The sequence below is a fragment of the Penicillium odoratum genome (genome assembly GCF_028828045.1).
Source record: "Penicillium odoratum strain IBT 22623 chromosome Unknown utg000008l_segment0_segment0, whole genome shotgun sequence".
NCBI classification, from domain to species: Eukaryota; Fungi; Ascomycota; class Eurotiomycetes; order Eurotiales; family Aspergillaceae; genus Penicillium; species Penicillium odoratum.
In genome coordinates this window covers 2059637-2086222 of record NW_026643150.1, presented here as the reverse complement: position 1 = coordinate 2086222, position 26586 = coordinate 2059637, and the positions used below count along the sequence as shown (strand labels likewise).

At 46.7% G+C, this 26586-nt stretch overlaps 11 protein-coding genes across 11 annotated transcripts; 4 read left to right on the top strand and 7 right to left on the bottom strand.

The window, feature by feature from the left end:
- Positions 1 to 1390: 1390 nt before the first annotated feature.
- On the bottom strand, positions 1391 to 3180 carry N7520_010987 (cytochrome P450; the record flags this gene model as incomplete). The annotated part of the gene is made up of 5 exons (XM_057144920.1): positions 1391 to 1565; positions 1630 to 1796; positions 1846 to 1956; positions 2003 to 2877; positions 2970 to 3180. 5 exons carry the CDS (start codon positions 3178 to 3180, stop codon positions 1391 to 1393), a joined length of 1539 nt encoding a protein of 512 aa, XP_056990674.1.
- A 1980-nt stretch (positions 3181 to 5160) lies between these two features.
- Positions 5161 to 6150, bottom strand: sdh2 (succinate dehydrogenase iron-sulfur protein subunit SDH2; the record flags this gene model as incomplete). Its single annotated transcript, XM_057144919.1, has 3 exons — positions 5161 to 5481; positions 5550 to 5698; positions 5790 to 6150. 3 exons carry the CDS (start codon positions 6148 to 6150, stop codon positions 5161 to 5163), a joined length of 831 nt encoding a protein of 276 aa, XP_056990673.1.
- A 595-nt stretch (positions 6151 to 6745) lies between these two features.
- Positions 6746 to 7770, bottom strand: N7520_010985 (uncharacterized protein; the record flags this gene model as incomplete). The annotated part of the gene is made up of 3 exons (XM_057144918.1): positions 6746 to 7265; positions 7317 to 7411; positions 7462 to 7770. 3 exons carry the CDS (start codon positions 7768 to 7770, stop codon positions 6746 to 6748), a joined length of 924 nt encoding a protein of 307 aa, XP_056990672.1.
- A 462-nt stretch (positions 7771 to 8232) lies between these two features.
- On the bottom strand, positions 8233 to 9549 carry N7520_010984 (uncharacterized protein; the record flags this gene model as incomplete). Its single annotated transcript, XM_057144917.1, has 3 exons — positions 8233 to 8707; positions 8769 to 9277; positions 9331 to 9549. The coding sequence occupies 3 exons, from the start codon at positions 9547 to 9549 to the stop codon at positions 8233 to 8235; spliced, it is 1203 nt and encodes a 400-aa protein (XP_056990671.1).
- Positions 9550 to 10772: 1223 nt separating this feature from the next.
- Positions 10773 to 12600, top strand: N7520_010983 (amidase family protein; the record flags this gene model as incomplete). The annotated part of the gene is made up of 2 exons (XM_057144916.1): positions 10773 to 11080; positions 11142 to 12600. 2 exons carry the CDS (start codon positions 10773 to 10775, stop codon positions 12598 to 12600), a joined length of 1767 nt encoding a protein of 588 aa, XP_056990670.1.
- A 1313-nt stretch (positions 12601 to 13913) lies between these two features.
- N7520_010982 (polysaccharide lyase family 1 protein) lies at positions 13914 to 15207 on the top strand (the record flags this gene model as incomplete). The annotated part of the gene is made up of 4 exons (XM_057144915.1): positions 13914 to 14248; positions 14297 to 14422; positions 14489 to 14585; positions 14635 to 15207. The coding sequence occupies 4 exons, from the start codon at positions 13914 to 13916 to the stop codon at positions 15205 to 15207; spliced, it is 1131 nt and encodes a 376-aa protein (XP_056990669.1).
- A 257-nt stretch (positions 15208 to 15464) lies between these two features.
- N7520_010981 (putative sexual development protein (LsdA)) lies at positions 15465 to 16578 on the bottom strand (the record flags this gene model as incomplete). Its single annotated transcript, XM_057144914.1, has 2 exons — positions 15465 to 16172; positions 16222 to 16578. 2 exons carry the CDS (start codon positions 16576 to 16578, stop codon positions 15465 to 15467), a joined length of 1065 nt encoding a protein of 354 aa, XP_056990668.1.
- Positions 16579 to 17748: 1170 nt separating this feature from the next.
- N7520_010980 (uncharacterized protein) lies at positions 17749 to 18236 on the top strand (the record flags this gene model as incomplete). The annotated part of the gene is made up of 2 exons (XM_057144913.1): positions 17749 to 17763; positions 17817 to 18236. 2 exons carry the CDS (start codon positions 17749 to 17751, stop codon positions 18234 to 18236), a joined length of 435 nt encoding a protein of 144 aa, XP_056990667.1.
- A 179-nt stretch (positions 18237 to 18415) lies between these two features.
- Positions 18416 to 20176, bottom strand: N7520_010979 (uncharacterized protein; the record flags this gene model as incomplete). The annotated part of the gene is made up of 3 exons (XM_057144912.1): positions 18416 to 19066; positions 19119 to 19868; positions 19925 to 20176. 3 exons carry the CDS (start codon positions 20174 to 20176, stop codon positions 18416 to 18418), a joined length of 1653 nt encoding a protein of 550 aa, XP_056990666.1.
- A 2279-nt stretch (positions 20177 to 22455) lies between these two features.
- N7520_010978 (fungal specific transcription factor domain-containing protein) lies at positions 22456 to 24056 on the top strand (the record flags this gene model as incomplete). The annotated part of the gene is made up of 2 exons (XM_057144911.1): positions 22456 to 22961; positions 23009 to 24056. 2 exons carry the CDS (start codon positions 22456 to 22458, stop codon positions 24054 to 24056), a joined length of 1554 nt encoding a protein of 517 aa, XP_056990665.1.
- A 337-nt stretch (positions 24057 to 24393) lies between these two features.
- On the bottom strand, positions 24394 to 26179 carry N7520_010977 (flavin-containing monooxygenase; the record flags this gene model as incomplete). Its single annotated transcript, XM_057144910.1, is given in 7 exon segments — positions 24394 to 24510; positions 24580 to 24727; positions 24786 to 24988; positions 25053 to 25187; positions 25349 to 25361; positions 25372 to 25565; positions 25619 to 26179. The coding sequence occupies 7 exon segments, from the start codon at positions 26177 to 26179 to the stop codon at positions 24394 to 24396; spliced, it is 1371 nt and encodes a 456-aa protein (XP_056990664.1).
- Positions 26180 to 26586: the final 407 nt, after the last annotated feature.

The window sequence follows — 26586 nt, the reverse complement described above, 5'->3', positions numbered from 1 at the left end:
ATACCAGAAAGGCGCTGAAAGAGATCAGCATCTTTGCTTAGGATGACGAGTTCTGGCTAACATGAGGGGCGGGATGTCCTGTTGGTATGGTCGATCAGGGGAAGCTTGAATTCCTAGATCCCGTTAGCCTCCCCGCGGAATGATAATCACCAGAGTTTCCTTTCAAGTACTGAAAGGGCGCATAACCTTCCAGTCTAGCACCCAACTCTACTCCCCCAAAACACTTTTATTCTCCTGTTCAAGCTGGTCAGAGATTATATGAGGTAGAGACTGAAATCAGCATGAATGATCCCATGGCCAACCGTAGAGATCTCACTAATACTCTCTTTCATAATTTTGAATTCGCTACAGCACGATCAAAAAGCCTTGGTCTCCTCAGTACATCAAACAACTGTCAATTCAAGCTCGACAAATTCAAATCGTTTTCCTAAATTATTTTTCTAGGTCTTGTATGTAGGGATATTCAGGCACGCACAGGATTTTCCCCTTGTAACCCTATCATCCCTTGCAGCTCCGACCATCCGAGATACACTTTACCAGCCCCAATCAAAGGCATTCTACCCTTTCATTTGGACCCTAAAGCAAGTTCATCAAGTTTTCTTTTCTTTTGATCTGCCCATAAACCTGAACCAATCAACAGATTTGTTACACTTCAATCCAATGTAACCACAACAGTACCCAACAGTTGAGCTATAGATCTTCAACACCCCTAGCTTGCATGATCCTTCTATTAGGGGATTGTTCTCCAATCTCTCATGTAAATTGTTCCCCTTGTAGTCTCCTAAAACGGTTGACTTCACAAAAATAAAAATATCACTTCGAGTCGGCAGCTTAAATAAAATATCAAATCAATGACAATGCATGTAAGTTTTCCTTTATAATCATCACCTAGAGCTGAGTCGGCTGTTAAATTCCCTTAGGGAATTGGTTAAATGTTGAGTTTTCATACGCAATCTTTCTCATGTTACCTCTTCAAGATTAGGGGACTTGCAGTACATATGTATCTACCAGCAACCTTTAATATCTCTGATGCCCGGTTCACGTTTAAAGCTCAATTAACTCTCTTGAATTGCTTCTGGGCATTGAATATTAATTTAAATTCTGGAGCCTAAGAAACATACGCAGTGACCAGTGCTTGGACGTCTCGTGGTATATATATATTGATTCCACTTAATGCTGTCGATCTAGGCTTGCAGCAACACACATAATGTGGAAGGTGGACTGCGAGTATCCACTTATATTGACCAATCATAGGCCGTGTAGCCTTGGAGAGAGGTACAAAAAAGGGTCGGGAGCACTGGAAGAAAGAATTTGAACGCTTCAAATTTCAAAATATATAGGCAAGAAACTAAATTGAAATCCAAATCAATCTTGCTTGCATATGGACGAATCACTCATCTATGATGCCCACCACCTTCGCCATGACATCAAAATTCAAATCCATAGGAAACCCGACTCCCAGCTCTCGGCGGACACTAATATTCTCCGCGGTGGTTTCATGCGGCACAAACTCGAAGCGTCGCACGATATGGGCTAGAGTCATATATATCTCAGCATATGCAAGACTAATATTACTCATTAGTAAAGATGTCCAGCTTTGTTTATTGAGGGGAGAGTATAAGAACCCACTTCATACCCAGGCATTGTTTAGTGCCTTTTGTGAAAGAAACAATAAATCGGGTCAAGCGTTCGCCCCTTTCTGCTGTACGGATCCAACGCTCGGGATCGAATTTCTCAGGTTCAGGGAAGAGAGTGGGATCCATATGGACAAAATAGTTCGATTGACTGACCGGGGTCTGGGAAATTTTAGCATAAAAATTCCAAGACTTAATCAAGAATACGTACACCTGCAGGAATTACCCATTCCTTGTAGAGCATGTTTTCATTCGGTGCGGTGCGAGCCAGTCGTGCCGTCATACCATGGCTTAGACGCAGTCCCTCATTAACAACCCCAGTCTAGACAAAGTCAGCATAAATAACTTAAACCAATATATATACTCACAAGATAAGGAAGGTGTTCTAATTCTGTCCACGTAGCCTTAGAAGTCGGCTTCTCCAGAACGGTCTTCAATTCCTCTCTTAGCTTATTACCAATATTTTTATCATTGATGACATAGAACATCGACACAGCAAGAGATCGCGCTGTAGTTTCCGTCCCTGCACCAAGAAGCAGAGCCGACTCATCGACTAAACGATCTACCGTCTTCTCATTCTCAGGCACATGAGGCGCTACCATCGCCTCAAAGACAGAGTTATGATGCTTTCCACTCCCATCAATCTCCTCGGACCTCTTCTGCTTGAGTGCGGCAGTAGCCTGCGTACGTAGTCGAGCCTTGACATCAAACAGATCCCCCATCCTTGGCTGCAAAAATCGAACCACCGCCGGTGGGGCGTTCCGGAAGATGGATACAAGGATGGGAAAGAAGCGGTTCATATGAAACATGAGCATGAGACCACTGACAGCATCGACGAGGTCATTTCTCGTCGATCCCTTCGTGTCATCTAGATACCCATAGCTCCAGCCATAGCAATACTGCGTGATGACATCGGCAGTGAGGGAGGCGAAATCCAGCTGGAGATGGAGGACGGTTGAGTCGTTGTAGGCATTTTCAAAGCGGTTGAGAAGCTGATCGACCTTTGCCCAGATATAAGGGGTTAGGCTGGTGACCGAGCGCTTGGAGAAGTAGTTCTGTATGAAGCTTCGGCGGAGGCGGTGATGGTCGTGGTCTATTGTTCCGACGAGGGAATACGGAGCTCCGAAGGCGACGGCATATTGGGGATCTCTGTTCCGTTTGCGTGCGCCACTGGCGTGAATGTCCTCGTAGTAATATGGGTCTTTGATGTGTAGCTCTCGGGGATTTATGCGGACGATGGAACCTTGGCAGGATTAGTTTGACCGGACCGGGTGATGTGGGATTTGGTTGTAGATTGGCGGTGGGGATATTGAGACGAAGAACAGAAAGACGCACCGTATTTCTCATGCATCCGTTCTATTTCCCAGAGGTACATGCCATTTTTGAGGATATCATAGTAGAACTCGTAGAGGAAAGTCGCCGCAGCAAGTTTAGGACCGGGGAACCCAGACAACGGATGGGCGTACAGACGGTATACCACGATGCATGTGGCTAGGGGTATAAGTAGGGCTGCCGCAGTGACAGGATAGAGGAAGAGAAACTCCATTGATAAATATACGCAAAGACCGTGTAAGAACTCGGTACTTGTACAATGTGTACCAAGTGAACATGACGTAGAAGAAAAAGTAACCCTTCGAACGGGAGGGGGGAAGCGACATAAATAAACGCATTGAAACAAATCCAGCATTAAGTCAAGTTGGTCCAGGATATTTCACTTTTCACCAACAGTCCGACTTCCAAAATCGTGACTGGGTGATCTGAGAAATAATGCGTTCGAGCGCAGTAAGCCAATCTATACTCATATCACATTATATGCAATCTGCACTAGTCTCCCGAGTCCATAGCGACGATTGCTCAGGGTTACTGGACAATGCCCCACTAAACGCCCCAAGCCGTACCATTTTAGGAAAGAGTCTCTCAAGTCAAGATCGGGGATTGGTGTGATAAAGTAAGGGCTGCATGGTCTGATTTCCATGCGTTCCGCGCTTGGAAACAAGCCAGTCAGCGTCCCCGAGACAACCTGGGTGTTGCCTAGATAGGAATAACCAGTTGAGCTTAGAGGGACGCTAAGTTCGGACTTCCCGCGGGTCGGTACCGCAAACAATAACAGGATAACAAAGGTATTGTTGTTCAAAGATTGAATGTTCCAATGCAAAACGCGGGAAAAGAAAAAAGAAAAAAGTAATTACATAGCCTATGGGCCATCTGTCCAGAATCGAACCCAGAAGCTTTGGAAGTTCCATGATGCGAAAAAAAAAAATTTATGAGACGCGTCAAGCGATTTGGAATCGGTGCCAATGGTCGGAGCGTGTTGCGACATCATAATAAGATTAAGGGCCTGGCAAATCATGTTTACGGGAATTCAAAATTATTGCCTGTGCAGGTGGCTACCTACATAAACATTATCTGGAAAGATCGTCATCAAAAACACGTAATCCTCTCTGCTACATATAGATGGATACGAAAAATGTGGTGGGGAATCTGCATGTCCATCTAAGATATATATGCGCATAGATATCTTAGATCATTCCATGGCTACATACATGATGTATATATGTACAGACATAAATTCGATTCAGCGCTGAACCATTATATATGCATGTGGGAAGAACCGTTAGTTTGAAGGTCAGACTCCCCCTTCATGAAATTGATCCTCTATTTATGAAATCCAAGGGTAAAAAAGAGAACCAATAAGAGGCTCACTGTTTTCGGAAAAAAAAATAGAGTGGAGCGGCGGGGAATTGAACCCCGGACCTTCCCTAATATCGATCATTGATGCGAAAGGGACGCCATACCCCTAGACCACAGCCCCATTGGATGACAATAAGGGCCCAACTTATGCTTATTGTTCATGCCTCATTTCATTCCAAATCTGCCTAAGCTAATCCTCGATTCTGAACATTCATATGACCAACGTGATCGTCCGATTTATTTACTCAATCTTAGTTGTCAGTCTTTAATTATTATATAACATTAAACCTCTAAATAACAAATTCTTGTTGATATTACATCGCTGAGATAGCATCAGTATTGCGAAAACTGGAGTCAGTGACAGAATTATGGGGAAAACAAATAGCCGCGTGGATCCGCGTAAGTCAAATGCCCGAGGAAATCTGGGGATGTCAACACCTGTGAAGAGACATAAAGTATTCGAAACATAGTCATATCAATTCATTGGATTATTACATCATGCTTTCAAGTCATATTAAACCGGATTTTTGGATACAGAATTGAGTTCCGTGGCAAAGTGACTCTCTACGGTGACATGGGTGCGGCTCATGGAAATCGCATATAGCCGAATCAATTGGCCCCAACTCGTTTATTGAAATCGAAATCAAGATTCAAGAAAAATGGATTACCACTGCATTCCTGGAAGAAAATGTCCACACTTTACACCTATGAAAACATCCGTATAGGGTCGGCAAATAAAAGTAAGATAAGGAAAAAGGAAATAAAAACACAAACGAAAAGCGGCTGGTACATAGGATAGAAAGGAAAATTCCAACTCCGTTTTTATATCCACAATCTAGGCGGCCAGCAGCTTCTTGGTCTCAGCGATGGCACGACCGGGGTTGAGACCCTTGGGGCAGGTTCGTGTGCAGTTGAGAATGGTGTGGCAACGGTAGACACTCATGCTGTTGTCGAGGGCGGCCTTGCGCTCGTGGGTGCGCTCGTCACGAGAGTCGACCAACCAACGGTAAGACTGGAGGAGGATGGCAGGGCCGAGGTACTCCTCGCTGTTCCACCAGTAGGATGGGCAGGAAGTAGAGCAGCAGGCGCACAGAATACATTCGTAGAGACCGTCGAGCTTCTTGCGGTCCGCGGGACTTTGGCGGAACTCAAGGCCCTATTTCATAGTTAGTACATGCGCCTCATAAAGCTGCGGCAAAGATCTGGAGAATTCGCGTCACTCACGTCCTCGGAGGGGGTATCGCGCTGCAGGTAGGGCTTGATAGACTTGTATTGCTTGTAGAACAGGGTAAGATCCGGGACGAGATCCTTGACGACGTAGGTGTGGGGCAAGGGGTAGATGCGAGACTCTGAAGCGTCGGTGGGGATGCGGCCTATTCGTATATTAGTACATGTTGGATGCATTGAATAGAGGTCTTGAGCTCCTTTGTGGAGAGACCAAAGCGACTGCGTAGAATCACATACACAAGCAAGCCAGAGTGTTGACACCGTCAATGTTCATGGCGCAGGAACCACAGATACCCTCACGGCAAGAGCGGCGGAAAGTCAGGGTAGGGTCGATTTCGTTCTTAATGCGGATGAGAGCGTCAAGCATCATGGGGCCAGTCTTCTTCAAGTCGAGCTGGTAGCTCTCCATGGTAGGCTTCTCGCTCGGAGTGTCCGGGTTCCAACGGTAGACCTTGAAGGTCTTCATGGAGGGGTTCTCCGAGGGGGTAGGCTCGACATTCTTGGCCTCGACGGTGGCATAGGAGCGAGCGAAAGAGGCGGGCCGGAACAGCGGGCGCGACGCAGCGAAGAGTCGCGAAGTAGTGCGGAGGGAGGCCATGGCGAAGGTGAAAGAACTCCGGTCAATGGAGTAACAACGCGGAGATACCGTGGAGGGGGAGAGGGTCAAAAATAGGATGAGCCGTCGTGAGGATCACCAAACGAACAAATTGAAGTCAAGGAGTCCTGTCAGTAACCTCGGGTTTGAGAATCGGTAAAAAGCTGAGTCAGCTGGCTAGGGACCAATCACGGCGGGGCTAATTGTCAAGAAATCGGGCGGACACGGCTTTTGTTTAACTAGAGTAAGTCTACTCTGGGGGAATTATCTACTTCCGGTTGCCGGGTAACAATCATGTTGGAATTGAATCTATAGGTAAGATTGAATTTAATCAGCTTAGTATCATAAGCCAATTTAAGACGAACTGTACGGAGTATATATCCAAATACTGGCTCAATTGTCCGAGCGAGACAATCCGGTCGTAGACACCTCAGGCCTCAAGGCACCAAAGTTCCCGCATCGGTTGCCGAGTGATCAACGGTCCGGCTCTCAGCCTCGGCGCTTCTTATACGGAATCCATGACGTTTATCCACATGCTATGAATAGAATACTTCATTCAATGCATCTTCATGGTTTTCTTCCAAACATTGATCCAGAACTAATCACGATTAACATAATTCTGATGCCATTCATAGTCCCGATTCTCCTTCAAAAATGCGCGAATAGCCTCTCGGGCCGGCGTCGGCTCCCTCTCCAACAAATCCGCCATAAGCCGATCAGTGACTCCAGCCTCCCCTTCCCCGATCGCATCATACCATGTCACTACCTTCTCAAAGAAAGCTCCCGGCTTCCCTCCAAGGTCCGCAGCCTTGATTTTCACAAACTCCTCAGGAGACACTATCTCCAGCTGAACCTGTCGACCCGTGGTCTCATTGATCACGTCGACTATATCAGCGAAAGTCACCGTCTGCTGTGCGGTGAGCAGCACAATTCCTCTATCATAGCCACCTCGAATTATCAATCGAGCAGTGGCTTCGCCTAGTTCTGCTCGCAGCGTAAATGCGATCGGACCATCTGACGACACATATACCTTCTCGGTACTGGGGTACCAGCCCATGAAGATGGGGAAAGCATCGGTGTATAGCCCTTCACGAATTGACGTAAAGTTGATATCGGCGCTAGGGTTGAATTAGCTACACGAAGGCTTGTGGGACATGGATAGTTCGTACTTTCGCAGCATCTCCTCGGTGATCAAATGCGCTCGTTGCACATCTGCCTTGGAGTCGGACTGGAGGCCACCAAAGGCGAGAGAAGTATACCACACCTGTTGATGGTTAGATTTGTCGCTTTGAAAATTTGGAGTCATAGGCTTACATGTTTAACTTTCATCTCTTTCGCTATGTCGATGAAGCCTTGATGCTGTTTCTCTCGCTTTTCGACGTCGAATGTGTTGGTGCTCACGAACAATAGATTCTCGACGTCTTCGAATGCAGTCCTCATCGATGAGGCATCGTCGTAATTTACTACCCGGAAGGCAATGCCCTGGTTTTCGAATCGCTTGCGGTTGGCTTCGCTTGAGGAGGCGGCGGCGTATTCTGATGCGGGGACATTGGCAACAAGGTAGGACAGCACTTGTGCGCCTAAACCACCAGTGGCCCCGGTTATGAGATACTTGAGAGTCATGATTTGAAGAAAGAAGAGTAGCTAGGATAGATGAATAGAAAATTTTAAGCACTTTGAAATTGAAGTTGTACAAGGATACTTGATGGGGTACTTATTTCTTAGAACAAGCACTTGAGAGTACGGCGTGGAATTGTCACGATCCGCCCAGACCACTTTGTGGTTTGTCAAGCAGAGGATTGTTAATCACGTTTCAGTTCAAGTTTAGGAGTAGTCTCGAAGGAATCGTTCGGGGCTGACTAGAGCCGAAAGGCCGTGTTTGTTCCCCTAGAGGTTAGACTGACGAGCTTATGCACAAGAGGGGCCTGCTATTACTAATGGCATATAGGCGTGGGGAAGCCGAAGAGAACATTCCCAATTAACTCAAAACAATAGATGATGCGTATGTATGACAAAAGAAGAGCTTTTGGTTGTATTATTATAATCTATAATCTATGATAAATATAATCTATGATAAATAGCGTTCTATGTCTCATGAGAAGAAGGTCTCGAAGAGTGTGTCGGCGAAATCGATCTACCTTCCGCACGAGTAATATTAACCTCATTCGTCACGCGAATGCCAGGAGTCTTCATGGACTCCGCATCCCGAATCACAGAAACCTCCGATGGCATCATCTCATAATCATCTGGACCAGCTTTCGACCAGTTCAACAGTCGCTTGTCATCACGAGCAAGCGAACCCAATGCACTTGTCGGCTTCGACTGACTTCGCAGTCTCCCTCCCGCAGATCGAGACCGGGTGTGACTGCTCGTGTACTCGGTCAGGTGAGAGAAAAGGTTTCCAAACACGGGTTTCAGGGCGGGAACGGAAAGTGCCATTAATGTGCCTGCGATTTCGGCATTCTCGACACAAAGCATGGGGTTGTAGGCCCAGCTACCATCTGCGGCCCATTGACCCTTGACGACGAGCCAGATGCGGATACAGGAAATAATGATCACGCTGGGGGATGTTAGCTGGGATCATTTGGATGGAATTTGGGAATTTTAGGTAAAATACTGACAAGACACCGGGGAACATGACCACGGAGAGTTTGATCTTCTTTCGCAAGGAAACGTGAAGTTGCTTGATGAGAATTGCGGGGATGATGAACATCAAGACATCACAGACTAGTGATATGCTTGAGTTGACGGAGTAAACGAGTCCCCAGGAGAGACAGGTGTAGTCGTCGACACCTTCCTGCCAGGTATAGGGCCATAGACCGGTGACGGGTTTGCAGTGGAAGATTAATAAGAAGAGCTGGGGAAGGTATGCGATGAAGAGGAACGGCGCAGCAAAAAGAATGGATCTGTGCAACTTGCTTGTGCGTGCGGTGAGTCGATAATAAAATGCGATACCGGACAGGCGACATAGGAAAAGGGCGGTTGTATAAAGAATGTGTGCAACAAAATCCAAGACTTCAGTCTCGCGGACAGTTGCTAGCGATAAGACATATTCGACATATTCAATGTGACGACCACTTCCCAAGTGGATAAGAACGATGGAAAGGACCACAAAACTGATGTAGATCAACTGTAAATATAATTAGTTTGGATGAGGTCTGATCTATGTAAAGGAACACATACCGTTGTCAAAATCGCCAACCAATCGTCCCATCCAACTTTCTTAACGAGGAATACTCGAGCATAGAGACGCATCAGCATCAAGACTCCAGTGAAGCAGACCATGAACAAAATGCCCGCGATGGCAGATTCATCACGAGATTGTGCTAGGTATGAAAGGGAGATCCCATCTGGAATTCTCCCCGCCGCCTCTGCAGCGAGAATGTCGGCAGGATATGTCATTCTAAAGTGTTCAATGAAATGACATTTGCATCAACTACTTTCCATAATGAATACGAAAAAAGAAACCTGGGGACGGGGTTCAGGTTAGAAGGAATGAACGTCTGGAGTAAAGAGAATGAGTGGCCCTCTATTGAGGAAAGAGAACGCGGTAGCGGGGGCTTTTTGTTCAATAGATCCAGACCAGGCTTGATCGGGAACCAAAAAGTATACAGCCCAACCAAGAAAACATCCTCCGTGGTGGAGTCGAGTATATTGGTTCTCAATTATCAGTCAATTTATAATTGATTAAAAGGGAATCCACATCCGTGGGTGATTGTCGGGAAAAGTTTGGATTCCATTGGTATAGAGTTATCGGTTACATCTGAGATCTAGGTCAGATGCAATCATCTTTAAGAAATCGAAATTTCTATTGAGATCAGCATGGACAAAAGTCCATGCGTCTGCCCTAGACATGCATGAAGCGATCAGAATCTGCTCCAGTGTGGAAATTCATTCCCAGTGAGGCATTTTCCGGTGAACATCAGGGCCCATCGGGTATCTTGGCAACCTGTTAATCAGATTTTTAAACGTAATAGGAAGGTGAATGGAGCCAACCAACCAAGATTGTAATTAGAAAAAGATCCAAGAAGGTTGCTTGGTGGTTGATAGATCCACTTTGGAATGTAGTGGGTCTAGAATCTCTTCCAATCGTGGTTTAACCGATCTTGGAAACGGAAGATACACCGGATCCGAGTAGTCCGACCTCGGTTGAGAATTCCGTGAAGATTCTTCCTTCTTCTACGGAGAAAAGGAGTGCAACTATAGACAATTAGGCAGGTACGAATCTTCTCTATTCCCAAACTGTAAGCGCTAGTACCCGGCTATTGTTGGCCATGCATATGCTCTATTTTCCACGTGGTAAATGGGCGTATATCGGCGTAAAAGTGGATTTTTGGTTGGCAAAATCTACGCTCAGGCGCTACTTAACCCAAAATGCCACGATCGAAAACCGTTCCGTCCCTTCCGATAACCAGAACCAAAAGCAAAACCATGAATTTCCAAAAGAATGTGGATCCCATAACGTTTTATTAGTCAATGAATGGGTCCAACCGGTACCTACATTGGACCCCAGTCATTACTATATGAAAAAAGAGAAAGCTCCCCAAGATCGTCGCTTTTCTTACCACGTTCTTTTCTGTGGAGTTTCCTTGACAGGTTCTGGGTTCTTGTCAGTTTAATTAACAATGGCGCCTTTACTGCAGGCCTTCGTTGGTGGCTTGGCCTTGGCTGGCTCCGTCGCTGGTACTATTGTCGGACGCGAAGTTGATTCTCTCGTCGCTTCTCAGATCCTGACTGACCCCTATGCCTATGATTTCCCTCGCCTGGGTGCCGCTGGATCCTCCCTGTTTCCCATGCGTCACTGCCATGGGTTCCAGCTTGAGGAGGCCAGCGTTGATGATCTCCAGAAGCGATTGACCAATGGCACTTTCACTAGTGTTCAGTTGCTGGAGTGCTACCTCAACCGTATTGCTCAGACTCAACCTTACCTGAAGTACGTCCCTTGATTCACGTTACCCCGGGTAGTTTGTCTAGGTTACTAACATTATTTCCAGTGCTATCCTGCAACACAACCCTGATGCTTACACCATTGCTCAGAAGCTGGATGATGAGCGTGCCAAGGGCAAGGTCCGTGGTCCTCTTCACGGTATCCCTTTCATCGTCAAGGACAACATTGCCTCCAAGGATCGCATGGAGACCACTGCTGGTTGCTGGGCTTTGCTCGGTAGCGTTGTGCCCCGCGACTCCCACGTTGTTCACGGTATGCGCAAGGCTGGTGCCCTTCTGCTGGGTAAGGGCGCCCTGAGCGAGTGGGCTGATATGCGTTCAAACAACTACTCCGAGGGTTTCAGTGCCCGTGGTGGCCAGTGCCGCAGTGCCTACAACTTCACCGTTAACCCCGGTGGCTCCAGCACCGGTCCTGGTGTTGCTGTCGGTGCCAACCTGATCCCCATTGCTCTGGGTACCGAGACTGATGGCAGTGTTATCAACCCTGCCCAGCGCAATGCCATCGTCGGTATCAAGCCCACCGTCGGCCTGACCTCCCGTGATGGTGTTATCCCCGAGTCCCTGCACCAGGATACCGTTGGTACCTTCGGTAAGACCGTCCGGGATGCCGTCTACACCCTTGATGCTATCTACGGCGTTGACACCCGTGATAACTACACCCTTGCTCAGGAGGGCAAGACCCCCAAGGGCGGATACACCCAGTTCCTGGCTAAGAAGGACGCCCTCAAGGGTGCTGTCTTCGGTTTGCCCTGGAAGTCCTTCTGGGCTCTGAACGACGATGTCCAGAATGCTCAGCTCCTCGAGCTCATCGAGTTGATCAAGTCTGCCGGTGCCACCATCATCAACGGTACTGAGCTCCCCCACTACAAGACCATCGTTTCTCCCGATGGCTGGAACTGGGATTACGGTACCACTCGTGGATTCCCCAACGAGTCCGAGTACTCCTACGTCAAGGTTGACTTCTACAACAACCTGAAGACTTACCTCGCCGAACTCAACAACACCGACATCCGATCCGTTGAGGACCTGGTCCAGAACAACATCGACAACTACGGCTCTGAGGGTGGCTACCCCGGAATTCACCCTGCCTTCGGTTCCGGCCAGGATGGTCTCATCGCCTCTCTGGAGAGCAAGGGTATCATGAACGCCACTTACTGGGAGGCTCTCGGCTTCTGCCAGCGCACCACCCGTGAGGAGGGTATCGACGCCGCCCTGAAGTGGAAGAACGGTACCCTGGATGGTCTTCTCGTGCCCCCTGATGTCGCCCAGAGCATTCAGATCGCTGCCCAGGCTGGTTACCCCGTCATCACCGTGCCCGCTGGTACCGAGGAGGTGTCTGGTATGCCTTACGGACTTGCCATCATGAACACCGCCTTCTCCGAGCCCACCTTGATCAAGTACGCCAGTGCTATCGAGGATCTCCAGAAGACCTCTGGCACCAAGTGGCAGCGCACCCTTCCTGAGTGGCGCGGCTACCTGCAGCGCAACCTTCCCGTGATCATGTAAGATTGAAGATTTGGACTATAATTTTTGGACGTGATTATTTGCATCTTATATATACCCTGCATACTGTATGAATAGCGGATTAATAATGGATGAGATTTGTTGCGGTAAAACTCCACATATCTTTGGCTGTGCCACAATAATCAACACTTGAAGGCTATCTCGGCGAAACCTTGCAATTACCAAGGTAATTAGGAGTCTAGTTCAGTCTACTCCTATACCCCTGCAATTTTAGCTCGATATTACACCACTAGTCCAGCCTAGCGCTTTTAGTTGACGCCAAGCTGAACAATCGCTGCGCAATAATATGTTATCTACACTACCGGCTAACAAGACCGATAATGATTGTAGAACTAAGCATTATATTAACATCCACTATGTACATAATTTCCGAAAGAACTCCATATAATACCCTAGAGAGCCTCCGGTGGACCCTATTAAGAAAAAAAAGTGGATAGCTGTTGTAGATCAGGCAGACCATCCGACGATCATAAACAACATTGGAACATTTGAATGTATGATCTTCATAGAAGACCATACGTATGTTCCCAAGGTCATACCCCATGCTGACATTGAATACCATTGATGCAAAATTCACGTTCGCAGGACTGATCTGCGACCGTTTAAGTTTCGGAAGAACTCGAAGCTATACCATAACGTCTAAGTGCCAAGAGCCAAGAAGTCAGCCAAGACGGAGGAATTTAAATTTGTTTTATCAGTGAGACTGACAGTTCTGATTCGGGTAAAATGTCCTCCTCATTCAACACAAACCCATAGACCGGAAAAGCTTCGGAAGACCTGGTAGTGTAAGGGGATTCGATAACGGAGAATCAACCACAGATAGTATAGCGTCAATGGACCATTACTCCATGGAGCTTATTGTGGGGCTATTTAAGGAACTTCAAAAGTGAAACATCTTCATGCTCTAACCCCTGTTGCCAATCAATTTTGGTTCCTAGGATTGGTGCTTCAATCGTTTTAGGTCTCCGGGCGGCTTTTCCGGCGCCCTGTAATAGCTCTGGATATTTCTAACTCCACTATGTGGAAACTGCCCCTGGAACCGGTGGTGTGGTGTGACTTGCGTTGATTCGTTGGGCTGGTCATATGGCTAGCTGTGCTGACATAGTGATTTAACTCAGGACGTTTTGATGGAGCTGGAGCGGAGTCGAGTGATAGAGTAAGAAGACCCCTCCCTTCTAGTACTTCCGATGTATGTGCGAGGAGACTGGTCTATATAAGTTGTTCGATGTGCCCCTAGTTATGCTTTCTTCACACTAAGTCACTCTTCCCTTCTTTTGGTTTTTCTTTCTATTATCATGAAGTACCTTTCTCTTCTGGCGGCTTTTGCTGCTCACGCTGCTGCTGTCAGTGTCTCTGGCTCCGCCGAAGGTTTCGCCAAGGGAACTACAGGTGGTGGTAGTGCTACTGCTGTCTACCCGACTACCACCGACGAGCTGGTCTCGTACCTTGGTGACTCGGAGGCTCGCGTGATTGTTCTTACCAAGACTTTTGATTTCACTGATACCGAGGGTACCACTACTTCCACTGGATGTGCGCCTTGGGGTACTGCTTCTGGTTGTCAGGTTGCTATCAACCAGGACGACTGGTGCACGAACTACGAGCCAGACGCACCAAGTGTCTCGGTCAGCTAGTAAGATATCCGAGCTGTTTTCATTAGTGACGTTACTGATGGTTTTAGTGACAACGCTGGTATTCTGGGTATCACTGTTGCCTCCGACAAGACCCTTCTTGGTGTTGGCACTACCGGTGTTATCAAGGGTAAGGGTCTTCGCATTGTCAGCGGTGCTAGCAACGTTATCATCCAGTAAGTATTCACTAGAAGTTCCTTCTACTCGCATCGCATAGGACAAATTTGGCTAATCCCGTCAAGGAACATCGCTATCACCGACATCAACTCCAAGTACGTCTGGGGTGGAGACGCCATTACCATTGACGAGGCCGATCTGATCTGGATCGATCACGTTACTGTAAGCTCCCACACACCAAATTGCTACATAATATCACTAACAACCACAGACCGCCCGTATCGGTCGTCAGCACTACGTTCTCGGTACCTCCGCCGACAACCGCATCAGTCTGACAAACAACTACATCGACGGTGTGACCTCTTACTCAGCAACCTGTGACACATACACCTACTGGGGTATCTATCTGGATGGATCCTCCGACCTGGTCACCCTGAAGGGCAACTACATCTACCACACCAGCGGACGTAGCCCCAAGGTTCAGGGTAACACTCTTCTCCACGCTGTCAACAACTACTGGTACGACAACACTGGCCATGCTTTCGAGATTGGTTCCGGTGGCTACGTCCTCGCTGAGGGCAATGTTTTCCAGAACATTGATACTGTTGTTGAGTCGCCTATTGATGGACAGCTGTTCACTTCACCTGACACCTCTACCAACAAAATCTGCTCGACCTACCTGGGACGTGTTTGCCAGGTTAACGGATTTGGATCTTCTGGGACTTTCAGCCAGTCTGATGAGAGCTTCCTGGTGAACTTCGAGGGCAAGAACATTGCTTCTGCTACAGCTTACACTTCTGTCGCGGCGAGTGTTGAGGCTAATGCTGGTCAGGGTAACCTGTAAGCACTGTTGGGTTGAGATGGTGTTGCTGAAGACGGACGTTGGGGATAGTGGGATTGTACTGTAGAAACTTTTCATTCTTTAATTATCAATTCATTACTTATTTTGAGGGGATCAAGTGCACATGAACAGTTTATTTGTTGATAATAGAATAGTTAAGGTAGTGCTTGATCCAAGTTCAATCCCGCGTACGCCAGTTCGGCTAAAGTTCTTCCTAATGATATGCAGTTCTGACGCGCCAAAATCATGCTTCAATCCAATCAATCAACAATAATAAGACCAGGTCCCGCAAGCGTCCACTTCGCAACCGAATTCACATCCCCAAACGGACCATCACTTTTTGTCACAGCAGCAATGGTCAATCCATTCAACTCGTAGTCGTTGTATGGGAACAAGGCAGTTGCCTGGACCAGAGTGCCATTCTTCGAAATGACATTGAGAGGCTCAACGATTGGAAGATTCAACTGGTTGATATAGGTCATCCATAACAGATGTTCGGTCTCGTTGGTTTTGTCCTCGAAGGAAAAGGTGATATTTTGCGACTCAGCTTTTGGCTTCGTGAGAATATCTAAGTTCTCAAAGGTACGCAGTGGGATCTCATCAAGGGTGGGACAGCTACCTGGCACGGTGAAGCCTTGAACGGCCGTGAATGCGAAGTTGAGGTCCGAGGTAGTGGCAAAGGGAAGTTCACTGGGGATACGAGCCTGCATGACCCGGAACCAGCCTTGCTGTTCACCCTCGTTGGCAATCACTGAAGCGATTTCACGGGCAAGGTCGGAATCGTGACCCAAGGCAAAACGCTCCACTGCATCTTGCAGTGTTCCAAGAACCACATCGGTGAAGGTAGAGGCGAGCGTAATGGCAGTGTCAAAGTCCTGAACTGGGAAGATGTATTCGCACGGCTCGACGGGTTTCTGGTCAAAATGAATGAGGGCATCGTTTGCACGGATGGCATGAAGTTCCTCTTGCTGTGGGACTGTCAGTACCAGTAATATAGTCATTTCCGGGTATGCTTACCGCCAGAATGGCCCTCAAAGATCTGGTCACAAAGTCACGATCTCCCTTGTCAACGAAGCGGTAGCCATCGATATTCTCGGTAATGTTTGTAAGGAGCTGGTGGAAGAAAGCCACCTCGAAGAGTTCGTTGAATGCGATCAGCTTAAGGTTGGTGATGCCCTTGTTGCTGATGACAGGTGGGGGTGGACTATTTGGGAGAGTTCCATGAGCGGCCTCCTCAATCAATGATAACTCGCTTGGACTTGGATATGGCAGGCCATCGGGGAGTTCTTTCTGGATCGCCCGTGGGGCGGCGGGAGCTGCGAAGACCGACGAGGTCGCACCAAGAAGCCCAATGGTGGGGAGCAAGAGACGCATGACGATAGCAAGGGAACGGTGAAGACAATCAATAAAAGTGTAAGAAGAAATACTTTGGAATTTGATGTTCCAGATGTGGATAAGGGTAACTTGGTAAATCAAGAATGCAGGACGAACTTGGGGATCAAGTGGATGGGTTCTTCAGATCAGATCAGGAAGGAACGACTGGGGGAAAGAGCAATTGCAAATGGAAGCAAATAAATAGCAATTCAGGTTTGAGCACAAGATCTGTGTGAAACCATAATTAGGACCTTGAGGCCATAATTAGGACTTTGAGGCCATAATTAGGACTTTGAGGCCATAATTAGGACTTTTGAGGCAGTGCTGACGGCAGTGCAGACTGCGGTACAACATCGAACTCGGATCATCAGGAATTAGTTTTCGATTCATATGATACTATCTTGTTGATTTCCAAGTCAATACTTTCTTCAATTTCTAGATTCCAATCTGGTTTCTGGTCTATCTTTGGTCGATTTATCATGAATGTGGACTAAGAAACAGGCATCTGCATGCTTTGTCAGCGTTGACCTTTTATTATCCGACCAAATCAACTTGGCAGGGACAACAAACACAACTTCTTATCAATACAAGTCATGGGACATTCTCAGTCCCAAACAGCCAGTACGACACGCGACAAGCGCCCAGAGCATCATCAATACAGGCTTTCAGAAGAGCTAATCACCCATTTCATGAAGTACAAATACATGCGTGTTGAATGCTTCTCCCATGAGAAGGCAGCTGAGTAGACTATCGATATGTGGACAAGACTCGGCCTCTATTTTAGTATCTTATTCTATCGGAATATCCCAGATTGACAATATATCCAGTTTCCATCTTAACACATAGACTCTTCTAATCACATCCAACCGATGCCGTCTTTCTCTTCTCTGCCCTCATTGCTGCGGCATACTCTCGCCGCCGCTTTCGCTCCTTGCTATCAAGTGTACTTTTCACCTGGCCATGTGCTGGGAAGCACTTTTCGGAAAATTTGACTTGTCGCCTCTCAACTTTCGATTGATCTCCTTCCGTCGCACGCTCTAGCTTCCTCTTGCTTTTCCACACGGGTTCCCGGATTGCCCTTGGGATCTAATCTCGATTAGTTGGACTCCGGTTCGGGTGATCTCACCGACCTGATGCATTCAGTACGCTGGCTGGAGCAATATTAGGCACATGGCTCGCTTTTTGGTATGATTGGAGACAGCCATCTCTATGAATACTTTGCTGACAGTTACTTCAAGTTTAAAAACCCTCAAGGGGTCTCCCGATATATGGTTCCCCGTGGCTGGAAGTTCCGCAAATCAAAGGATAGTTTCTATAAGTCAATTCTGGAAAAGTGCCATGAATTCCATGAGATGGCGGGCAACGTGGGAGATGTGATCCTGCTTCATCCATTGATGGTACACTCGCAGTCCATCAATAGCTTGAGGATCCCGCGGATCATCACCAATTCACCGGTGTCGCTGAATGAGCCGTTTAATCTCGACCGCAAAGACTCGAATCAATACAGCATCGTTGAAAGGAAGACAATGCAAGATATTGGCATGAGTAATTCTTTGATGACAGGTTGGAAGATCAAGGGCAATCGGGACTTTATGGTTCCGGAGTGGCTGAAGGAGATGGAGAAAATGAAAGAACAGGAGCTGGGCAGAATGAAGTGATGTCGTTGATTGATGTTTTGTCGGAATTATTACTATGCAGGGGCATGCTGGCATGCCCACTATTTTATCACTTCGTACCTACAACCTCGCCACAATCCAGATTCAATGCTAAACCCGAGACCTTTTAAGAAAATGTTCCCAACGGCCAGTGATTTAATTATGTTCATGATGATGACTGCCTAATGCCTTTGCCACAAAAATATTGACGAGATACCACCCAAAGCAGCGACCCCTGCAATAACTTCCCAGACGACTTGCAAGGCCGATGCAGAAGCATCTTTGAGGACGTCTCTTTCAACATCGGACATCTGTGTCTGATCCATCAATATTATATACCCCCTTGCCGTGTTAATCACATCCCATTCGAGTCCAATACTCTGTAGCTCGTTGCCGAAGAAATTCAAGAATAAGATACCACCAATAGGAACAGCAATCGCCATACCCCATGCCCGCATGAAGAGAGAGATAGCAATAGGTTTAGTTGAAAGGGCCGTATCCTCGTTCTTGGGTATGCTCTGGACACGAATATTGTAACTCGAAAACAAAAGACCGTGGCCCAGTCCTACTGTCAAGAAGAGTATCACCCATCCTGCCGTAGGTGTAATAGAATTAAGGAGAATCGAGCAACCAGCTGCTAGGGCCGTCAGGATCCATCCTCCAGAAATAATCCACTTGGAGCACTTTGGCTCATTCGCGAGTAGGATACCCACTACAGCCGCTGGCGTGACTGTAAATCCGGTGATAGCAAATAGTGCGACACCGGATAGTGTAGCAGAGAAGTATCGTGTGCAGAGAAAGTAAAATGTGAAAAATTGCAGCTGACAAAATATCTGCACAATGATATCAGCAGCCAATTCGGCCCGTAGAGCGCATTGAACTTACCACAAACCCATGACAAAAGCATCCAACATAAGTCATGATGGTTGGCAAATCTCGAAACACTCGTGTCCCAAACTGCGGATGCAATGCATATCTGGACTCGTGAAAGACCAGCACCAGCATCACAGCAACCCCAATCAGTAAGGGAACAAATGCCTGCCACTGGTCCCACCCATACGAGACTCCACCCCAGCTGATCCCAACAAGGATTGCTGCCAAGCCAAACGAAGCCATCGCAGCACCTGTCCAGTCTAAAATACGCATGTTACGCCGTGTAATGCGCTTGGAGTCTCGCAGATCCACGGCAAAGGGAATAACCAGCAGACCCAGCGCACAAAATATGAGGTTGAAGTAAAACGCCCACGTCCAATTCGCCTTATCCACAAACAAACCGCCAACAATCGGCCCAAGGATAATCCCAATGAGACGAGTAAGTAGTATATAGCAGGAATAACGCGAATGGATTGATTGTGGGGCCGATTCTTCCATGATCACGAAGCAGAGACTCAAGGCGCCGCCTCCGCCTATACCTTGCAGGAACCGACCGATGACAATCTCGATCAAGCTCATCGAGCCGCTGCATATCCCTGTCCCGATCGTGGTACTCAGAACTGCGGCGATCCAGATGGGTCCGAGACTGAATATATCGCACAACATCGCGAAGAAGAGTTGGCTAGTTGCGCTCGCGACCAGGTAGACTGTGTTAACCCACAGGGTACTGATAAGGGGGCTATCGAACGCATTTGCTAGATCCTTTTACGATGTCAGCTTCATGTTGCGAGATCATTTCTCCGCTTGTAAAAACCCACTGGCAAGACAGTAATCATAACTGTAGAATCAAAAGCATCCATCATAGCCAGAATAACAATGCAAATAAACACCAACCAGTCCCGGACGTCAAAACGCCATTCTTTGGGTGGAATCTCGGGCTGGAACAGCTGAAGTGTGCTTTCCTGCGCTGGGTGTAATACATGGTCGACACTCTGAACACTCGACAACGGGTCAAGGGTTATTTTGGACTCCACGTCGAAACTTCTTCGTAGTACCGTCGCTGGTCCCATTTGAATGATCGCTTCTATTCCTCGGGTGTAGGCGTTATCCGTATATCGACCTCTGTGCTTTAGGCAACTCGGATCGTGAAGATGCGTCATGCCTTGGCTTTGAAGGCCATACTCTGTACAAAAGGGTATCCATTCTGAGGGATCCGGTGGGGATGGCTAGGAAGGAAGAAGGGATCTTAGATACCAGGACCTTGGAAAGGGGTCTGTGCTTGACATTCCTGAGGCTCTAAACGTTAAGGGATGTTTATCAAGGGGGATGAGGATGATACAAGGGATGATGAGCAGTGATATCCCCACATTTATTAGATTAAGCTCACATGTTTTGAATGATTTTTTAAGGTTGCTTTTGTGTAGCCTCGGTTGTTGCAATATGTGAGTAAATTCGGAAGAATCAACCTATTTTCAACTTGGTTGTTTGTGGCTAAGTTGTGTGAATGAGAAGTTCTCGCAAGGGAGTAAACAGATGCCAGCATTTGAGTCTTCCCTAGAGACAAGTCCTCGAAGGGAGTCCTTACTATCCAGGGCTTTTTTGATCTATGATGTAGACCCCGTGGATGAAGGAGATCCGGCTAGACTAGATTGTGGTGACGTACCGGGATCAGCAAATTCGAACGATAATGTTATTAAAATAGACCCAATGTTCCAGCAGGGGCGGTTACGGGAATTAACTATACAGCGAACGCATGGTCAATATAATTGCTAAATAAAGCATATGGTCAATCAAATATAGAGGTAATGAGTATCGGAAATAAAAATTATGTAAATGAGATCAAGCATAACTTGCTGTTAGCTTCTCACTATTGACCACTTCAGCCTTACAGTCACTTCTGGTCTAAAATCCCACCTGGAAAACCCTAGTTTCAACCTTAGACCTTGAATTTTCCAAATCCTGGCCAAAATCCATAATACGGATACTTCGAGTTGCTCAAATTTCCTCCGACTTTGCAAGACGCGCCTATTTCAATTTAGCAGTCAATTGACTCGCCATCGTCAGCATCCCTCGCTGATGATAAATCGGGAAAAACTATCCACAATGGGCCTGCAAGTCCTCACAGACGTGAGTTGTGCTTCATTTCCCTTATTTGGCAATTTATTCAAGGACGTCAGAATTGTGGATATTATTCCATATTTCCGGTACTTTTGGCTACTTTCTTACAGGAAAAAAAAATTGGGGGCCTCGCCTCCAAGTATTCGAATGATTTCCGTGTCGGGGACCCGTTGCTTTAGCGTCGCCGGACATATTCCGAGTATGACGCTAATATGGCCCCAGTTTGGCGGATGCTGTGCTCGGGGACCCACCGAGTCAACTCCTGACCACTAAGCCACAGGTGCTTATCACTAAACCGAGGTTTATGAAGATATTCCGGAACATCAAGGAAGGTGATCAATCTTCGAAAGTAAGCTTGGATTGAAAATAGATTGAAAAAAGATGGAAGTGTGATGTAAAAGCCCAAGTGGCATATCAGTGAAGATGATGATTCTAGAGCATGATATGATTCTAGAAGATGAAACAGAAGGTCAGAATGGGGGCGAAAATGAGTCAATAGGATTTGAGCTTTAGATTTATACTTTCGACAATCGACAGACACGTGGTTTTAGCTGCACCGGGGTAAATCTGAAGATTGGGGCCGTTTAGAGTCTTGGCGCTTACACTCACAGTACTAAAGTCTCAATCTCCAATCTCACTGGGTTATTTCTTGTTCATTTTTGAATATGCAGGGCAAGAGAACCCGTCAGAAGCCGATCAAATCGTGTTTGGAATGCAATCGCAGAAAGCAAAAGGTGCAAATGCATTGACCGTGTAGAGAACACATCTGATTTTTCTATATAGTGTAACCGTGAGACGCCATGCAATCATTGCATAGGTCGGGGGGTGGAGTATCTATGTGTTTATTCTCATCTCCCACCTTCAAGAGATGCGAGGGACCGTTTTGATCCACCTCGATCGAGTTCCGGATTTGATGGCAGTGAAGAGATAGATACGTCGACTACGATATCATCGCATGAATCTGACTCAAATGACATTGGCATCGAAACTTTAGATGCTCAGGGATATGCCTTACCTCGGAACACTTTACTTTCGCCGAATCTCTATGCTCTGTTCGTCAACTGCACAACCACCCCTCGACATGAACATTCTTCAATTATCCTAACAACCTGAACATAACAGAAGCTCACATTCACTATCCAGAGACAGCCTGATTCCGTCACCTGGTATTTCGCCGTCACGACGTCGCAGATTATGGCCAGATCGGCCCGTCTTGGATTTTCTGGTGGGCATGTTCCTTCAGGAGATGAACCGAGTCCACGAGATGATCCATGCCCCATCCTTTCAGAGCAAATATAATGCATGGTGGATTGCCCAGGAACAGAACGATATATCGGGAGAGAACAATACGTCTGATGAAGATCTGAATTTCGGATTGCTGGTAATACGAATATGTCTCATCAGCACCCAATGCCTTCCACACTCCAAGTTTCCCACAGAAGGGATAATTAAAATCTCTCGAAATCACCTAGAGCAATGGCTTTATTCTATGGCCGACGATATTGACAAGTCTTTACAATCCAAGAAACCCTCCTTGGTGACGGTGCAGCACCGCTTTTATCATGTATGCTATCTAAAGGCCTATGCCAGGATCCGAGAATGCTGGTCCATCCTCAGCGCCACTGTCAAGGATGCACATGAAGTTGGTCTCCATCTGAAAGATCCGGGTATCCGACTCTCAGAGCTGGAAATGGAGATCCGGAGACGGTCATTTTGGACGCTATACATTTGGGATCGGTATGTGCGTATTCAACCTTACAAACCGTCGATTAACTCTTTTCTAGCTTCATGTCTGCGTTCTTCGGACACTGGCCACTCATCCCCGAGGGATATTTCGATATCGAACCACCACACGACAACATCCAAGCCCTCTCACTCAGGCCCTACGTTCTAACCCCATTCACCGACCGAGTATTCCTCGTGAAGCTCGCTCGTTTCCTATCAGCATTCATGAGTCCACCATCCTGGCAACACGACCGCGTCGACTCCATCGTAATAGCAGACTTCACTCAACGATTCCAGCAAGTCATTATCGACCAACTACCCTATGCTTTTTGGTTAGACAATCCCGACACATCGTGGGATTCTGTTGATCTCTCCCTTGCCGGTAAGAGGGAGATGCTCCACCTCTCTATATGGGTTACGAAAGCCTCCCTTTACAAAGCCTTCGCCGACCCATGCAGTAGTCTCCAGCAGCAAAAGGGTCCGACACTAAAACACGGAAGCGATCCTCTTGCTCTTGCCCATCGTCGGACTCTGATGGAGACAACGTGCAAGGTGATCTCCTCAATTGGCAACTTGTACAGCCTTCTAGGCGATGAAGAAGCCGGTTCAGCAGAAAAACTATTTCTTCTCCCCGTTTGTCTTGTTGAAGCACTCGCGACCTTAGGTGTTTGTTTGCTGTCCATCCGGGCAGATGAGAGGACCCTCAGTCTAGATGGTATTCAGTGCGCTACTGATACTGATCTGCCACAAAGGTACTTGGCGTTTTCCAGTGGATACGGTCTTCTTTGTCGACAAAGTCCACGACATGCAATGGCCAGAAAGGGTGTGAATATGCTGAAGGGTCTGCATGATACACTACATGCTTCATTCCGAGCCACTGATATACTTGACACTTATGTTGGAGAGACGCTGGAGACGGAGTTTCGAAAAGGATATGGAGCTGCCGCCTGTCAGATGGAGCATGCATTGGAGTCTCTGCATAGTTACGATGGCGAGGGTGTTCAACGAGGGTTTCCAGTGCCTGAATGGGTACCGTCATTTATGGCATCACCGGGACGATCGTGGCTGTTTCACGACGATACGGCCTTTGCAGATTTGATGGCATAGCCTATTAGAAGTATCATGTATGTTATGATGATGAATGGTATGGTTGGTTCACAATGAAGTTCCTGGAGTTGGTTGAACATTGAATGCTCAAGCTTATCCAAACAATGATTTGTCCAGGTGATAATTGTATAGACTACAATTTGCACTTCCAGGCCAAGGACTCTCATTTACCAGAAAAATTATTAGACCGAAAGAAAAGGAAAAGGCGCAAGGGAAACAACAAGAACAGGGCACGCGTCAACTCGTACTAGTCCTAATCAGGATCCGACACTTAATCTCTAGGATAAAGGGACAGAACAAAGAAAGTAATATCACGAATAATACATTGGTCTCTATTTCAGCATCTATAGATCCAGTCCCGATCACTAGCACTCCAATGCATTGAATACCAGAGATAAAGTGTGTTCCATGGATATACAAACCAGTTCTTCTCAGACCCTTTATCTATAAAATACTGCAATATAGTTAGCTACCTTTACATGCAACGATCATAGATTGCGCATGAGGGAGTAGGAGGACGTACACTTCCACAGCCACTATTATGCACCGTGTTATCAATAGCGCGATGAAGCTTTGCATCGTATTGTTGTTCGCTGCTTGATTTGACCTCGGCGGAGGCAGCTCGGCGGAGCATTATAGGCCCGATAACTTTGATAACCATATCCACCTCGCTATTAAATCCATCAGTATAGCTCTCGGACGGGAAGAGTTGTGTCGACGCTGTCATACCTCTCAATAATCTGAATAGTGGATGTATACAGCCGACCGGAGTTAGGTCCAAGGATATAGAAGAAATTGGGGAATCCATGCATCGCAATTGTTTTGAAAGCCGCCTTGTGCCCATATTCTTTCCAATGCTGTTCTCGCGTCTTGCCTTGGCGTCCTCGGATTTCCGTATCGTACTGAGTGAGGGAGAAGCCATTGGCAAGAAGCTAATTTGAGATGAAATGTTAGTTTTACCGAACGGCATATTTGGTAGAGAAAGGGGGTCCATACGATGACATCAACAGGAACTTCTTGGCCAGATTTCGTGATGATGGAATTTGTTGTGATTTTCATGATGGGATCATCTGTCAAATGCATATTACTCTCATGAAGAGTGGCGAGATATCCTCGGTCGAAGACTCGTCTCTAGAGATTCATGAGCTTTGTTTCAAAACATATTCAACTGAGATGAATGTCTTACCTTGCAACCAAATTCGAATGAAGGAATTAGTAGGTCCCAGTATGATTCTATCTCCAGTCATTAGTCTCTGATGGAGTCCAATTAGAAGTAAAAGATGCAAACATACCGGGCGCTGACTTCTGAACATACTCTCGGCTCTTTCTCTCAACAGAGTCCCGTCCAAATTTCCCGAGTCGCGTATTCTGAAACCTGAACCACATGATTTCCATATAGAGAAAAAGAAACATACGAATCAAATAGAGTAAAAAAGGAAACTGGTGGAACCAGTCTCTCCACTCTCGAGATATCATATGATTCTTCGCCTCGACGAGATGGTGGGAAGACTGTTTGCAAAATTTAGTAAATATACTTCTTGACCCCCAAAATCTGTACTGACCCTCATAAATTGTGTGACTGATTTTGTCTTGCCAATGATTGCTGGTATCAATTGTGCGGCAGATGCTGTATTTTCTGTCAGTATTGAGTCAAAGGGTAATCGTGGCAGGCACCTAGGAAATACAGTACCTCCATTCCCAATCACGGCCACATTTTTATTGGTTAGATCAACATTATGATTCCATCTGGCAGTATGGATGATCTCTCCTTGGAAGTGCTCTACGCCGGGCGCTTTAAATTCGGATGGATTGACCAGGCCGCCAACTGCCGATATCAGAACCTGACACTCCTGAGTGAAAAGCTGTTTTGTTTTGAGGCACTGCAATGTAACAATCCACCTCTGGGTTTTCTCTTGCCAAGTAGAATCAATCCACTCCACCTGTCCAGTGAAATGTTGATCCACCCGATATTTTGTGACCACGGTAGACAAATAATTCAGAATTTCCTGTTGAGGCGGAAACATCTGAGTAAAGTCGGAACATGGTTCAAATGAAAAACTATAGCAAAGCCCTGGAATATCCACGGCACACCCTGGATCTTTTCCAGCTATCAAAAAATGCATGCTTCACGTAATAGAGGAGTACTCACATGTATTGGCGAGCCAAGTTCCTCCAAGCCCTGGGTGACGATCGTAAATACAATAATCGTTCAAATTGTAGATTTTTGTTAGACGGCAAGCCATCGCAATCCCTGATACTCCACCACCAATGATAATGACCCGGAATGGGGGCCTGGACGGAAGAGCCATGGTGATACGAGAGAGAGAGCACTTGAGACTGTAAAAGCTCTCAGATTTAATTATTGATTAACGAGGCAAGAGAAGGTCAATCTGATAGATACATATAGTCAGGCGAGAAAAATAAATAAATAAATAAATAACCATAAAGAATGAAATAAGGAACGCCCAGAATAGAAGAATATTTACTCGATGCGCCATCAAAAGTAAATTCATACTGGTATCCTTCCAAC